This window comes from Oncorhynchus clarkii, chromosome 13 (assembly GCF_045791955.1).
Source record: "Oncorhynchus clarkii lewisi isolate Uvic-CL-2024 chromosome 13, UVic_Ocla_1.0, whole genome shotgun sequence".
Classification (NCBI taxonomy): domain Eukaryota; kingdom Metazoa; phylum Chordata; class Actinopteri; order Salmoniformes; family Salmonidae; genus Oncorhynchus; species Oncorhynchus clarkii.
Genome location: NC_092159.1, coordinates 37249145 through 37265448, shown reverse-complemented (window position 1 = coordinate 37265448; position 16304 = coordinate 37249145). Strand labels below are relative to the sequence as shown.

The window sequence follows — 16304 nt, the reverse complement described above, 5'->3', positions numbered from 1 at the left end:
GACGAACTCTGTGTTTTCTCTCTGGTATCAGCAGAGTCCATTATCCACTCATTCTGTTCAAAGGAGTAATGGAACTGTTATGGAAAGTGTTCCTCGCCAGGAGCTAAGATTAGGCCATCAACAGCCCGTTGAATGTAAAAACCAAAGGTATTATGTAAACTAATGAGTAACAGATTACTTACTATAACATACTGCCCCAATTATGAATAATAACAAAATAGTGTGATTGCATTTGAACTGTATTCTTAGCTAAGTAGATGATCCCTTTGATGGAAACTAGAATATAGACAAAGGAAGTTGCAGGTACACCACATATTATCATCTTAAATATATTTTATTTGTTTAAAACTAAGAGAGGGGGTATGTAGTGCATTCAGATGGATCGATTGTATACATGCACAATTCTTTAGAGTGTGTGTGTGATGAGGGAAAGATGAAGAACGTGTATGTGTTTGACCAGTATGAACACTGTTGCTATAAAACACCCAAAAATCACAGTAATTCCAGTAAAGATTGTGTTTGAAAAAACAGAGATAGTGACACACCATCCATCATAGTTTTTTTCCCCTTCCATATCATTGTCTTCCAGTATATTCAGTCACATTTTATTTTCTGTCTCCGTAGTTTGATGTGTGGTCAAAAAGAAGTTAGACTCTGGGGATGCATCCCAAATGACACCCTCTTCCCTACATAGTGCATTACTTTTGACCAGAGCCCCCTGGGCCCTGGTCTAGTGTGGTGCACTATATAGGGAATAGGGTTCCATTGGGATGCATGCAAAGTCTGGTCATGATGACCTCAGCGGTCAGCATTCATCCTGCGTAATTTGGCCGGCAGGTTGTCCTCTGGTCGGCCCCCTCCTGAGGGCAGAGGGGTGTGGATGCGTGCGGGGACGCGGGCTGGGGTGGGGGGCAGCTGCAGGTCTCCAGTGGACTGGGTCATGGGTTCAAAGCCCACCTTCAAGGCCTTGAGCTGCAGCCGATCTGCAGCCTCTGGCTCGGGGGAGGAGCTGAGACGCTGCAACTTGAGAGGCAGGTCTCCAGTACTGCAGGCCTTCTCAGAGTGCTGGGAGCTCAGCATCAGAACCTTCCTCTGTAGGTCCTCCTTCCCAGACGAGCTCATCCTCTGAAGCTTACTGGGCAGCCTGGACTGCCCCGCCCGCTCTTCCCGGTCCGTAGTGTTAATGCAGTCCACAGAGAAGACCCGGGCACGTCGGGCGGCACCGTGGCTCTCGCCCAGCGTGGGGGTGGAGAGGGGTGAAGGCAGGGAGGACTTCTCATCGTGCTCCTTGACACTGTACGGTGGGGTGTTGACCTCGAAAGTGCTGTGGAACTGGGAGTAGTCCACCCTGAAGAATCCCTCCTCCAGAGACATGACGGGCAGGAAGCGGTGGCCCCACAACACCTCATCCTCCGTGTACGACGTCCGCGCCTGACACGTCATACCTGAGAGAGCGGTAGAAAGAGAGAGAGAATTAAAAAGTCAAACTCAGCCTCTAGCATTGACTAGGTAGCACAAACACACGTGTTAAATAGCCCTGTAATAACTGTCATTTTTGATAGATATGCTGAAAATACCGAGTTCAGTTACCATCAAACAAAAAGACGTAAAAGAAAGGAGAAAATGAAGCAGCAAACAATCGCCCCTGCTTATCTAATCCTCTGCTTCCATCCCACTTGTTCTTTCTCTTCCGCTCTCATCATGTGTGGAAACAATTCAGTCTTTGAATTGTTGTCTGACAGCATGAGAAAAGAGCAATTTTCCTGACACAGACCTGCTTTGGCACAGACCTCCCTCACTCCAGCCATAAAGGGGAGATTTAAATACTGATGCGCCCGTAAATCTAGCCGGAAGACCTTTGCCGTTCCTCTGACGGCGTGTAGAAATGGCCATGGCACTGTTACTCATCGAACCATTTCCACTAATAGGTTTGGCTGAGGCTGTCCCTGAGACAAAACAGCAGAGATATTTCATTCACTGTTTACCTCCCTCTGCCTCTGCAGAGTGTGGGGCCATTGGCTCAAACAAGCTTGATGGAAACAGCTGACTAAAGGACATATTGGCTGCAAGTCTTTCTAGGCTTAGAGTCATAGCTAGATACTTTTCCTTTCTATTTTTATATCTAGCTCTGTCTCAATGACATCTCATCCTACCAGATTCTACAGCTGTTCTTTTGTATCCATGGCAATCACTAGAGGCCAAAGGTGACTCATCCCTTTGATCAGTGTTGTAATGCATTTCATGATAATTACCTGTTGTTTATTTCTGCTCAGGCTAATAAGGAATCTCCTAACATCACCTTTACCAGATCCATACCTTGATGCTGCAGGAGCCTTGGGTCCTCGCCTAACATCACTCCTATCAATGGTACTAATAGCCTTATTCATATACATTTGTTGAATCTAATCTACCATAAACAAAACATGATAATCCTAAGTAAATAGCAGTAACATTGGAGCAGAAATTGCAGCATCCAAGCAACAATAAAAAAGAAAACATGTAGCACCTGTAGCCGAGGAAAGGTAAGTCTGGTGTTTCTGTTTGCATGATTTCCTATATGAAAAGGTCCCTATACCAGTGGTTGGTTACATTACATCCTGGTCCTATTTAAAAAGGTCTCTAGGAGTCAGATAATGACCGGAGCATCATCCTGAGCACAGCCTTCTCTGGGTGCCTCATTAATAATTGTATTGGCGACGTTGTCCCAAAAGTGACCGTACATATCCCAACCAGAAGCCATGGATTACAGGCAACATCCGCACTGAGCTATAGAGCTTCCGCATTCAAGGAGGAATGCGGACATTCCTCCAGGACATTAACCCAGACTCTAATAACAAAATCCCATTACGCCCTCCGACGAACCATTCAACAGGCAAATTGTCAATACAAGACTAAAATCGCATCTTATTACATCGGCTCTGACGCTTGTCGGATGTGACAGGGCTTGCAAACTATCACAGACTATGAAGGGAAACTCAGCCACGAGCCTACCAGACGCGCTAAATGTCTTCTATGCTCGCTTCGAGGCAAGCAACACTGAACCATGCGTGAGAGAACCAGCTGTTCTGGAGGACTGTGTGATCAAACTCTCCTTAGCCGATGTGAGAAAGACCTTTAAAGAGGTTAACATTCACAGGGCCAGATGGATTACCAGGAGGCATACTCCGAGAATGCGCTGACCAGCTGGCAAGTGTCTTCACTGACATTTTCTTTTCTTTTTTTTTTTTTTTTGAATTTTACCCCTTTTTCTCCCCAATTTCGTAGTATCCAATTGTTGTAGTAGCTACTATCTTGTCTCATCGCTACAACTCCCGTACGGGCTCGGGAGAGACGAAGGTTGAAAGTCATGCGTCCTCCGATACACAACCAACCAAGCCGCTGCTTCTTTAACACAGCGCACATCCAACCCGGAAGCCAGCCGCACCAATGCGCCGGAGGAAACACCGTGCACCTGGCCACCTTGGTTAGCGTACACTGCGCCCAGCCCGCCACAGGAGTCGCTGGTGCGCGATGAGACAAGGACACCCCTACCGACCAAGCCCTCCCTAACCTGGGCAACGCTAGGCCAATTGTGCGTCGCCCCACGGACCTCCCGGTCGCGGCCGGTTACGACAGAGCCTGGGCGCGAACCCAGGACTCTGATGGCACAGCTGGCGCTGCAGTACAGCACCCTTAACCACTGCGCAACCCGGGAGGCCCCTCACTGACATTTTCAACCTCTCCCTGACTCAGTCTGGAATAACTACATGTTTCAAGTAGATAACCATAGTCCCTGTGCCCAACAATACCCAGGTAAACTTTAGAAATGACTATCGCGCCATAGCACTCACATCTGTAGCCATGAAATGCTTTGAAAGGCTGGTCATCATCCCAGACACCCTGAACCCACTCCAATTCACATACTGTTCCAACAGATCCCTGTTAAATCCCAATCTCTATTAACCTCCACACTGCCCTTTCCCACTTGGACAAAAGGAACACCTACAGTTGAAGTCGAAAGTTTACATACATTAAGGTTGGAGTTATTAAAACTCATTTTTCAACCACTCCACAAATTTCTTGTAAACAAACTATAGTTGTGGCAAGTCGGTTAGGACATCTACTGTGTGCATGACACAAGTAATTTTCCTACAATTGTTTACAGACTGATTATTACACTAAATTGACTGTGGCTTTAAACAGCTTGGCAAATTCCAGAAAATTATGTCATGGCTTTAGAAGCTCCTGATAGGCTAATTGACATTATTTGAGTCAATTGAAGGTGTACCTGTGGATGTATTTCAAGGCCTACCTTCAAACTCAGTGCTTCTTTGCTTGACATCATGGGGAAATCTAAAAATCAGCCAAGACCTCAGAAATTAAATTGTAGACCTCCACAAGTCTGGTTCATTCTTGGGAGCAATTTCCAAACACCTGAAGGTACCACGTTCATCTGTACAAACAATAGTACGCAAGTATAAACACCATGGGACCAAGCAGCCTTCATACCGCTCAGGAATGAGATGCGTTCTGTCTCCTAGAGATGAATGTACTTTGGTGCGAAAAGTGCAAATCAATCACAGAACAACAGCAAAGGACCTTGTGAAGATGCTTGAGGAAACAGGTACCAACACTATCTATATCCACAGTAAAACGAGTCCTATATCAACATAACCTGAAAGGCCGCTCAGCAAGGTATATGCCACTGCTCCAAAACCGCCATAAAAAAGCCAGACCACGATTTGCAACTGCACATGGGGACAAAGATCGTACTTTTTGGAGAAATGTCCTCTGGTCTGATGAAATAAAAATAGAACTGTTTGGCCATAATGACAATCGTTATGTTTGGAGGAAAACGGGGGAGGCCTGCAAGCCAAAGAACACCATCCCAACTGTGAAGCATGGGGGGGCAGCATCATGTTGTGGGGGTGCTTTGCTGCAGGAGGGGCTGGTGCACTTCACAAAATAGATGGCATCATAAGGGAGGAAAATTATGTGGATATATTGAAGCAAAATCTCAACACATCAGTCAGGAAGTTAAAGCTTGGTCGCAAATGGGTCTTCCAATTGGACAATGACCCCAAGCATACTTCTAAAGTTGTGATATTGGAGTGGCCATCACAAAGCCCTGACCTCAATCCTATAGAAAATGTGTGGGCAGAACTGAAAAAGCGTGTGCGAGCAAGGAGGCCTACAAACCTGACTCAGTTACACTAGCTCTGTCAGGAGGAATGGGCCAAAATTCACCCAACTTAATGTGGGAAGCTTGTGGAGGGCTACCCGAATCGTTTGGCCCAAGTTAAACAATTGAAAGGCAATGCTACCAAATACTAATTGAGTGTATGTAAACTTCTGACCCACTGGGAATGTGATGAAAGAAAGAAATAGGAGAAACTCCCCAAATTCAGGTGTGCCAAGCTTGCTTCAACAAAGTGCTGAGTAAAGTGTCTGAATACTTATGTAAATGTGATATTAATAAATTAGAAAACATTTCTCCCTGTATATTGCCATGTCATTTTTACTATTTTTTCCCCGTTATCCACTGTGTATTATTTTGATCTTATCTTTAACTCTGCATTGTTGGAAAATCTATCTACGAAGCATGTGACAAATACAATTGTAGTAAATTTTTTTATTTGATTTGACAGGTCAGGTTTGTATTTGACCTCAGCTCTTGTAAAATGATTTCCTTTACAATTATATCTGTATCGAGGGCCCTCACTTATCAATAAGCACTTATGAGCCCTGTATTACTCTATTAAACAGAGCTGGCTGACTGCAGAAAGAGAAACTGATCCTTTCCCTGACATTTGACTGACACTGTCACGCCCTGACCATAGAGAGCCCTCGGTTCTCTATGGTGTTTAGGTCAGAGCGTGACTAAGGGGGTTATCTAGTTTCTAGGTTTCTAGGTTGGTGGTTTGTGTGGTTCCCAATTAGAAGCAGCTGGTAATCGTTGCCTCTAATTGGGGATCATATTTAGGTAGGCTTTTTCCCTACCTGCATTTGTGGGATATTGTTTTGTGTTTGTGCATCACGTAGTCACGTTTAGTTGTTTGTTTATTGATATATTTTGTTTTGGTTAAGTTTCTCTTTGAATTAAATATGTGGAACTCAACATCCAGCCTTGGTTCACTCATTTCCAAGATCGTGACAGACACAGTAATATCACTACCAAGGGGTTATCACAACCTAAGCCTAAGCTTATACCCACACCGTTGCCTATTCTCAACCCAAAGCTGAAATGAATTAAAGTTTTTTTTTATATTCCTGCATATAGAATTTGGTGATAATTCGCTCTAATTTTCCCATTGATGGCGGTGCAACAGGAAATGATGTGGCGTCAGGGCCCAGCGTTCCTGCCAGTTCGCCCCATCATCATCCAAGTGTCCTGAGTTACACTGACAGTCAGTTCTGTGGGTCTTGAATGAAAATCAAAGCGGCTGAGCAAGTGAGCAAACAGCTGGTGGACAGAGAGAGAGACGTGTCCCTGGAGAGAGCTTTATGTAAAGCCTCCACTGGCACTCCTCAAGTGGAGCATTTCCATAATACAATGCCTCTTCTTCTCCTAGCCTCTTTTTAATTATACTACTGGCTCTCTTCATCTAACACACACACACACACACACACACACACACACACACACACACACACACACACACACACACACACACACACACACGCACACACACACCTGTCAGAAAGCTGTGACAACTAGGCCTACGTAACATACATCTCTATTGGAACAGGAGCTGATGCACAATCGTAGTGGTAGTAGAGAGACCTCATAACCATCCAGTCAAACACCAGAAGGATGCAAAGGCTGTCCGTTGTTGACAGTAGGTTTCTCAAATTGCAGGACAATGTGCTGTCTGTCTCTCAGTGGATGATATGGATTTATTTCTCTGGGGAGTAAGGGATGTACACTGTGCACGGAACCACACAGGTGACTCCAAGGCCAACTCATTCATACAGAACAGACCCCCCACTCATCTGCCCCCTGCTTTGCTCCTCAGCTCAGTGAACCACAGTCCTGCTGATAGAGAGAGAGAGACACAGAGAGAGAGAGAGACACAGAGAGAGAGACACAGAGAGAGAGACACAGAGAGAGACACAGAGAGACAGAGAGACAAGGGGCTAAAAGGGGCTAAACGGTTGGCTGCAGCCTGCCTTAATGACATTATCAACAGAGCACAGACCGTGCTCCCTGCCTGCTCATCCCACCCTCCTCCTCTAAGCCTATTCAGCTTCATGCTTCTGCCCAGGACAATGAGAAGGGAGGAGGGGAGAAGAACAGAGGAGAGATGAAAGGAAAAAGAAAAGGGAGCAGAGAAATAAATAAATGATGCCAGAGAAGACAGACTTTGTTATTTATGTATGAGTATTAGGATGAGGCATCGTATTGTTCGATGTAGAAGACAGAAAAACACATTTGTTGCCGTAGGCGACCCAGCACACCTGCAGCCTGCCTGTAGTTCAGTACAGCTGTTGTGTTCAGCGTCTCTTACTGTTTCAGAATGATCCCAGAATTAACCCTGCATTCTGCCCAGTGAGAAATATAGTAAAGCTTCAGCTGAACCCCCCATCTTATTTATCTAAGTGACATTCGCATCTATTATACATGGGGTAGGGATGAAAACCATCCCTCATGTAAAAAAACGTCCTTCATAGTTAAATCAAGGAAGCCATTCCCTGGTGCTGTCCTCAATACCCAACGTCCACCTCTCCACTGCTCGCTCTGTTTACCACTGAACGCCTCCTAAAATCTGCTACATTCTTACAGGGCTTTGGAGATTCAGAGATATGTGTCAGTCTGACTCTATCTCCAGAATCTGGATGGAGATATTGCATGGGGATATGTGGCAGGTTGACATGAAGAGGTAAGACTGATGAGCATATAAGAATACAGTTTAATTCGAGTTCAGATAAATGGAGGAGAGAGAGAGGAATAACAGAATTGCAAGCTAAAGGGTGGAGATAGGGAAAGAGCAACCCACCGAATGGAAAGAGATTACAGTCGGGGTGAAGGAAGAAAAGGACTAATTAAAGGCCCAGTGTCGTCAAAATTCTGTTTTTTTTCCTGTGTTTTGTATCATATTGTACAACAGCTGATGAAACTACCACTGTAAATACGTGATATTTTTTTTATCAGTGTTATTTCCTGATAGTTGTTGTTTAACCCTCCTGTTGTGTTTGTTTCATGTTAATTAATTCTGTGTTCCCGGTCCAAAATGACCACCATTATAGCTGATTATAAATCCATAATAATACATATATTATCACCTAATGTTGTGTTAGATCTTTTTATCAACTTAAGTTCTTGTGAACATTACAAGTTTGGAACTTCTATTTGCTATTTATGGCCTGTAGGCCTCATTAACCTGAGCTCGTACAACTTGTTTTTGAGTTTTAAAAAAGCGTAATGTATCAATTATTTTGACTATAACAAATACTCAGATTAAATATATTGTGCTATTTATCACAGACTACTTTGTGTCAAAGTTTAACAGACTCTCTCCTCCTCACCAGTGTCATGATCAAAGATATGATCAAGAGCCTCACATACAGTATATTGTTTGGTCATTGTGCTGCCACAGAACGAATTGTGAGAAAGGGCTCAAAAAAGATTCATATACCAGAGGTATATATTATTGAAACAATGTTGAGATTATTTGTGAGAAGGCCAACAGGTGTGGTTCCCGTGGGGGAAAGATTCTATTGGGGAAAGGTTCCCGTGGGGGTTGCCATGGAAGCCAAGAAAGGGAGTGAGGTGTGCGTGTGTGTGCTCAAACCTACACGCATGTGGGGGTCTGGGAGAGGAAGTGTGTCCATCTGATGAATGGGCATGTGTCTGAACTCAATATTATACACTAATTGTAGTCTCACCCATTCATTTCTAATGACTGCTCATTTTTGACCAGGAACACCACAGGTACATAAGTTAAATAGCATTTTATGGAAATCATCCAAGAGTATTTAGTGTGTTCAGATGCCCTGTGTGGACAAAGTCATGGAACCTTATGACAATCAGATTAAATGAACTACATTTTTTAGAGAGAAAACTTGTAAATCGGTCCAATTCGACCAAAACACAGCAGGTGGGTTAAAATACAATCTACACAGGACCTTCTAATCAGCAGGTTTGAATGGGTGGGAGTTTTGGTTTTCCATTGTGAAACTTGCTTGTGAAACAGTTTTTTGCCCCAAAAATATTTATGGCAATTTGAATGGAAATCTATTACAGTAAGGTACTTAATTGTTACCCAGAAATAAAATGGCTGCATTGGGCCTTTGAAAAGGAGCAGCTTCTTTAGGAAGAAGAGAGTAAGGGGTTAAAAGGAGGAGAAAGGGTAGTGAAAGAATAATCAATTAATAATGAGGAGAGAATAGTAGGAAGAAGAGAGTAAAGGGTTAACAGGAGGAGAGAGGATTGTGGATCTTCACCTGTGGTCTCAACAATGCCCTCCAGGATGACAACAATCTCAAACTGCTCGTTCATGAGGGAGCGCTGGGACAGGTCAAAGAAAGGACTCTTAGGATTGATCTCGTGGCAGATGGTGAGAGGTGACACTAGGAAGAGCTGGTCCGCACCCGTCCCAAAACCCACATCCAGCTCACACTGGTCCAGGGGTAGGAACTCTCCCTCCGGGGTCTGACGAGACTGGGAGAGAGGGAGGGCGAGAGAGGGAGGGGGAGGAGAGAAAGGAGAAATAGGGGGGAGGGAGAGAGAGAGAGAGAGAAAGATTTTTTTTAAATTACTTTAAACTGTAGACTTACATTTTTCCACTCTACCATGGCTTCTGTTGGAGTCACTTTGCAGTGCTACCAAGATGATTGTAGATAACAGTGTGACTGGAGCAGAGAAGCCTGGAGCTTATCAATCTTCTCTACACCACCACATGCTGTTTGTCTTGTTGTTAATTTCCTATTTTCTTCCCTTCCGGAGGTGGGTGAGTGGACAGCACATAAACCAGAACAAAGTAGGCAGGCAAAAGTAATATAGGAACATTTCAGGACATGGGGGTCCATACATGTTTCAGGTGCCATGGCCTTCAGAACAATGTACCTATTTTCTCTTATCGCCCAGCACACCATCCCATCCCCCTCGCCTTATCTACAACCCATGGAAGCACTACACATCTGTGCAAGGAAACAACCACCAAACTCTGCTAGTTTCACCGCTCTCCAAGGTGAGACACACACACACACACACATAAATGCACACTCTGTCTTTCTCTCCTGCCCCGTACCATGTGGGAGCGCCGGACGGCATTCCTTCGTCTGAATATTCAAGGCTGAAGGTCGAGCCATGCATCCTCCGAAACATGACCCGCCAAACTCCGCTTCTTAACACCCGCCCACTTAACCCGCAGGCCAGCTGCACCAATGTGTCAGAGGAAACACCGTTCAACTGACAACCATCCTCAGCCTGCAGGCACCCAGCCCGCCACAAGGAATCGCTAGAGCACGATGAGACAAGTAAAACCCCCCGACCAAACCCTCACCTAACCCGGACGACGCTTGGCCAGTTGTGCACCGCCCTATGGGACTCCCAGTCATGGCTGGTTGTGACACAGCCTGAGATAGAACCCGGGTCGGTAGCAATCCTAGCCCTTCATATTCATTTGCAGTGGGCCTGTCGAGGATTAGATGAGGAGGTGGTGAGAAAACCCTGTTTAGACAGACCCAACCTATGGCTTGTTAACTGGTGCGGAAGCATTTCATTGCCCAGCTGGGCTCTCAGCTGTCTAAGCTAAGCTGAACTGGGCTCTTCTCTTTAACTCTCTCTGTCTCTTTCGTTCTCTCTCACTCGTTCTGAAGCCCTCTCTAATAGTTCTCTCTCTGTGTCTCCCTCCGCTCCCCTCTCTTTTCCTTACACCCCTCTCTGTATCTCGCTGTAAGTCTGTGCACAATGCACCTGCTGGGATTTTCCGTGAGGCAAATAAGAGGGTTAATGAACGTGAATGGGCCAATCAGCAAGCCGGCTCCCCACCACTGTTTCTGTAAAAACTGAGGGATTGGGCTGGATTCACTCTCAAATTCATAGACAGAGCAATTGATGCAGGAACTGGCCATCGATGATGATATTACAATTATAGTTTTAACCCATTTTTGAGGCTATACAGTGTTCGTTTACATTTATTTGGTTGGCAAACATTGGAGTAAAACAAGCTTATATTTTAGGTTCTGATGGGGTAAGGCAGTTAAACTAAGCTCATAAGTTATATTCTTCAAGAATCAAGGGGAATATATAATTAATTTAGGTCCACAAATGGATGTAGCCACGGCTGATTGGCCATTTGAGACATGCTTTTTGTCAGAAATGGAGGTTTTGTGGTTCAAATTGAAGGACAACTGAGTGTGGAGAGTCGCAGAATTGTTTCTATTCCCACTGTTTTGGAGGGTTGTTATTCACATTGAAGAACACAATCTTAATTTTCTTTTATGTTTTTCATTTTTCTTCAACTTTCTTTCTCTCTCTGTACAGTAAGTCTCCAAAACGGAGGGAATGATTCTTACTGCAGTTTTCTCATCTCTGTTTCTTATCTCAGCCTTCCTGATAATTGGGATGGTGTGTCAGCCTCACCGCCTACACACACCTCACCTCTAACTCTTTTCTACCGCACACACACGCACACACACACACGCTCACGCACACACACACACACGCACACGCACACACACACACACACACGAGTCCCACTCCTCCACTCAACACATCAACACACTGCTGTTGCTGTTTTAGGATCCTCTTATCCTGCCTCCAACCCCTGCTATATGAATCTCAAGAGCATTTCCAGTACTTCCAGACCAAACCATAGAACCTGTAATGGGCAGTAATATTTGACGTGTATGTACAGTATATTATATATACCTCACTTCTAGTCCTTGGGCCCATGACATCAGGAGTTTCTTACATGGGAGCATTGTCAATGTGCTTTTGACATGCCAATGTCCCTAAGTACAAATTCCTTCAACTAAGTTCAATAAAACATCATTTTTTGTTAACGGCAGAAAGATTACATCAGTTATTATATTTTTATTTAACCTTTATTTAACTAGGCAAGTCAGTTAAGAACAAATTCTTATTTACAATGACAGCCTACCCCGGCCAAACCCTAACCCGGACGACGCTGGACCAATTGTGCGCCTGCCTATGGGACTCCCAATCACGGCCGGTTATGATACAGCCTGGAAACAAACCAGGATCTGAAGTGACGCCTCTAGCACTGAGATGCAGTGCCTTAGACCGCTGTGCCACTCGGGAGCCCCATTTCAACATTTGATGAAGCATTAATACAGTCAAGAGTTACTAGTCACTGTTTGACTTTGTATGTTGTCAGATTGGTTGGTCTGGTCAATGGTATCCTTAAAGTTTATCAAGAATGAATCAGATGGATATACAAGGAAATGAAAGGCCATTAAATGCATACAGTGCATTCGGAAAGTATTCAGACCCCTTGACCTTTTCCCCATTTTGTTATGTTACAGCCTTATTTTAAAATGCATTAAATAACATTTTTCCTCATGAATCTCCAACAATAACCCACAATGACAAAGCAAAAACTGTTTTTTAGAATTCCCCAAGAACAGTGGCCTCCATCATTCTTAAATGGAAGAAGTTTGGAACCACCAAGCCTTTTCATAGAGCTGGCCGCCCATCCAAACTCAGTAATCGGGGGAGAAGGGCCTTGATCAGGGAGGTGACCAAGAGACAGATGGTCACTCTAACAGAGCTCCAGAGTTCCTCTATGAAGATGGGAGACACTTCCAGAAGGACATCCATCTCTGCAGCATTCCAACAATCAGGCCTTTATGCTAGAGTGGCCAGATGGAAGCCACTCCTTAGTAAAAGGCACATGACATCCCACTTGGAGTTTGCCAAAGGGCACCTAAAGGACTCTCAGACCATGAGAAAAAAGATTCTTTGATCTGATGAAACCAAGATTGAACTTTTTGGCCTGAATGCCAAGTGTCACGTCTGTAGGAAACCTGGCACCATTCCTACGGTGGAGCATGGTGGTGGCAGCATCATGCTGTGGGGATGTTTTTTAGCGGCAGGGACAGGGAGACTAGTCAGGATCGAGGGGAAAGATGAATGGAGCGAAGTACAGAGAGATCCTTGATGAGAACCTTCTCTAGAGCGCTCAGGACCTCAAATTTGGGCTAAGGTTTACCTTCCAACAGACCCTAAGCACACAGCCAAGACAATGCAGGAGTGGCTTCAGGACAAGTCTCTGAATGTCCTTGAGTGGCCAAGCCAGAGCCCGGACTTGAACCCGATCCAGACGTGACTCTCAGTGTTTTATTTTTTATACATTTGCAACATTTCTAAAAACCTGTTTTTGCTTTGTCATTATTGGGTATTGTGTGTAGATTGATGAAGGGGGAAAGTATTTAATCCTTTAGAATATGGCTGTAACGTAACAAAATGTGGAAAAGGTCAAGGGGTCTGAATACTTTCCGAATGCACTGTAATTAAAGTTACACTATTACAAGTGTCAAATTGTACTTTTCTTTGAGAAAGACAGAACAATCAATTGAAAAAGCCTCTCCACCAGGCCTCCCGAGGGGCGCTGCAGTCTTGAGGCGTCACTACCGACCCGGGTTCTATCCCATGCTGTGACACAAAACGGCCGTAACTGGGAGTCCCATAGGGCGGTGCGTAATTGGCCCAGTGTCGTCCGGGTTAAGGGAGGGTTTGGCAGGGGGGGCTTTACTTGGCTCATCGCGCTCTAGCGACTCCTTGTGGTGGGCTGGGCGCCTGCAGGCTGACTTCAGTTGTCAGTTGAATGGTGTTTCCTCCAACATATTGGTGAAGCTGGCTTGTGGGTTAAGTGGGCGGGTGTTAAGAAGCGGAGTTTGGTGGGTCATGTTTCGGAGGACGCATGACTCGACCTTTGCCTCTCCCGAGCCCGTTGGGGAATTGCAGCGATGAGACAAGTAATTGGATCGCAATTGGATATCATGAAATTGGGGAGAAAAAGGGGTTTTAAAATAAATTAAAAACTCTCCCCTATAGGAGGAAGTTTGCCTTAAAAATATGAAAACCATATTCATGAAAACAAATCACCCCAAGATCAATAAAGAAGCATGTCAAAAACAAAAAGCAATAAAATGATCTGTAAAACAGTTGGATAACAGCAAAGGAATTAACACAAGCCTATGTCTAGTAAGATTTAGCATCAATCAATATTCGAATTTAAAAAACAAATGTATTTGGTTGCTGAATTATCTCAATGTTCTCTGCCGACAGGTCATAAAAGCAACTGGTTTCTCAACCACCAGAGGGTCTTCAAAGTAAATGTGTTGAAATGTTTTTTTCTCCCAATCAGGAAGTAGAGATTTACCTGCATCTTTAAACATTTAATAATTGGTATGTGACTAACTCTGTGTTCTGTCTCTGGAGACAGAGCTGTCGTATGTAACAAAATGACAACCTGACAAAATCACATTCAAATATTAATTTTAAAACCTATGCTATCTTTAGCAAGTCACCTATCAAAATTCAAAATACAACTTGGGAGTGAGATCCAAAGCTCACCCACTGCTTGTGCAAATCAAATATGAATCATTTGATTTGTAAACCCAATCTGAGCCCCCTCTTGAAAACACACACATCCATAGAGGTGGGTGTGGTCAACAGGAAGATTTGACCATGCGCCCACATTAACATTCATCTGATCCCTTGCAAACCAACATAAGCCATTTTGTCTTGCATTGTGTGTGACAACAAAGGGAGAACAGTTACATGTAATGTGGTCACCACACAAGGTTCAAATTGTTTCGGGATAACCTAAAACAAGACAAGTTAGCTGTGTGTTAGTAAGCCTGTCAGTATAATTGTTGAGCAAAACATTGGGTTATTCTCCAGACAGGACAGAAACAGTAAGACATAGAACATACAGTTGAAGTCGGAAGTTTACATACACTGAGGTTGGAGTCATTAAAACTCGTTGTTCAACCACTCCACAGATTTCTTGTGAACAAATTATAGTTTTGACAAGTCGGTTAGGACATCTACTGTGTGCATGACAACAAGTAATTTTCAAACAATTGTTTACAGACAGATTATTTCACTTATAATTCAGTGTATCACAATTCCAGTGGGTCAGAAGTTTACATATACTAAGTTGACTGTGCCTTTCAACAGCTTGGAAAATTCCAGAAAATTATGTCATGGCTTTAGAAGATTCTGAAAGGCTAATTGACATCATTTGAGTCAATTGGAGGTGTACCTGTTGATGTATTTCAAGGCATACCTTCAAACTCAGTGCCTCTTCACTTGACATACTGGGAAAATCAAAAGAATTCAGCCAATACCTCATAAAAAAATGTTTAGGCCTCCACTGGTCTGGTTCATCCTTGGGAGAAATATCCAAACTCCAGAAGGTACTACTTTCATCTGTACAAACAATAGTACGCAAATAGAAAGCCATCATCACGTAGCCATCATACCGCTCAGGACGGCGATGCATTATGTCTCCTAGATATGAACGTACTTTGGTGAGAAAAGTGCAAATCAATCCCAGAACAGCAGCAAAGACCTTGTGAAGATGCTGGAGGAAACATGTACAAAGTATCTATATCCACAGTAAAACGAGTCCTATATCGACATAACCTGGAAGGCCGCTCAGCAAGGAAGAAGCCACTGCTCCAAAACAACCATAAAAAATCCAGACTACGGTTTGCAACTGCACATGGGGACAAAGATCATACTTTTTGGAGAAATGTCCTCTGGTCTGATGAAACAAAACTAAAACTGTTTGGCCATAATGACCATCTTTATGTTTGGAGGAAAAAGGGGGAGGACTGCAAGCTGAAGAACACAATCCCAACCGTGAAGCACAAGGGTGGCAGCATCATGTTGTGAGGGTGCTTTGCTGCAGGAGTGACTGATGCACTTCACAAAATATATGGCATCATGAGGAAGGAAAATTAAGTGGATATATTGAAGCAAAATCTCAAGATATCAGTCAGGCAGGAAGTTAAAGCTTGGTCGCAAATAGGTCTTCCAAATGGACAATGACCCCAAGCATACTTCCAAAGCTGTGGCAAAATGACTTAAGGACAACAAAGTCAAGGTATTGGAGTGGCCATCACAAAGCCCTGACCTCAATCCTATAGAACATTTGTGGGCAGAACTGAAAAAGTGTGTGCGAGCAAGGAGGCCTACAAACCTGACTCAGTTACATCAGCTCTGTCAGGAGTAATGGGCCAAAATTCACCCAACTTATTGTGGGAAGCTTGTGGAAGGCTACCCGAAACGTTTGACCCAAGTTAAACAATTTAAAGGCAATGCTACCAAAAACTAATTGAGTGTA

The 16304-nt window shown here is 44.0% G+C and overlaps 1 protein-coding gene across 1 annotated transcript in view; it reads right to left on the bottom strand.

Moving 5' to 3' along the window:
• Positions 1 to 318: 318 nt before the first annotated feature.
• Positions 319 to 16304, bottom strand: part of LOC139423926 (G protein-activated inward rectifier potassium channel 1-like) — a 42938-nt gene continuing 26952 nt past the window's right edge. Inside the window, exons 2-3 of the mRNA XM_071175572.1 lie at positions 9424 to 9640; positions 319 to 1445 (exon numbers count right to left, since the gene is read on the bottom strand). Coding sequence (XP_071031673.1) covers positions 799 to 1445; positions 9424 to 9640 — 864 coding nt within the window. The 3' untranslated portion in view covers positions 319 to 798. The remainder of the gene's footprint in view (positions 1446 to 9423; positions 9641 to 16304) is intronic.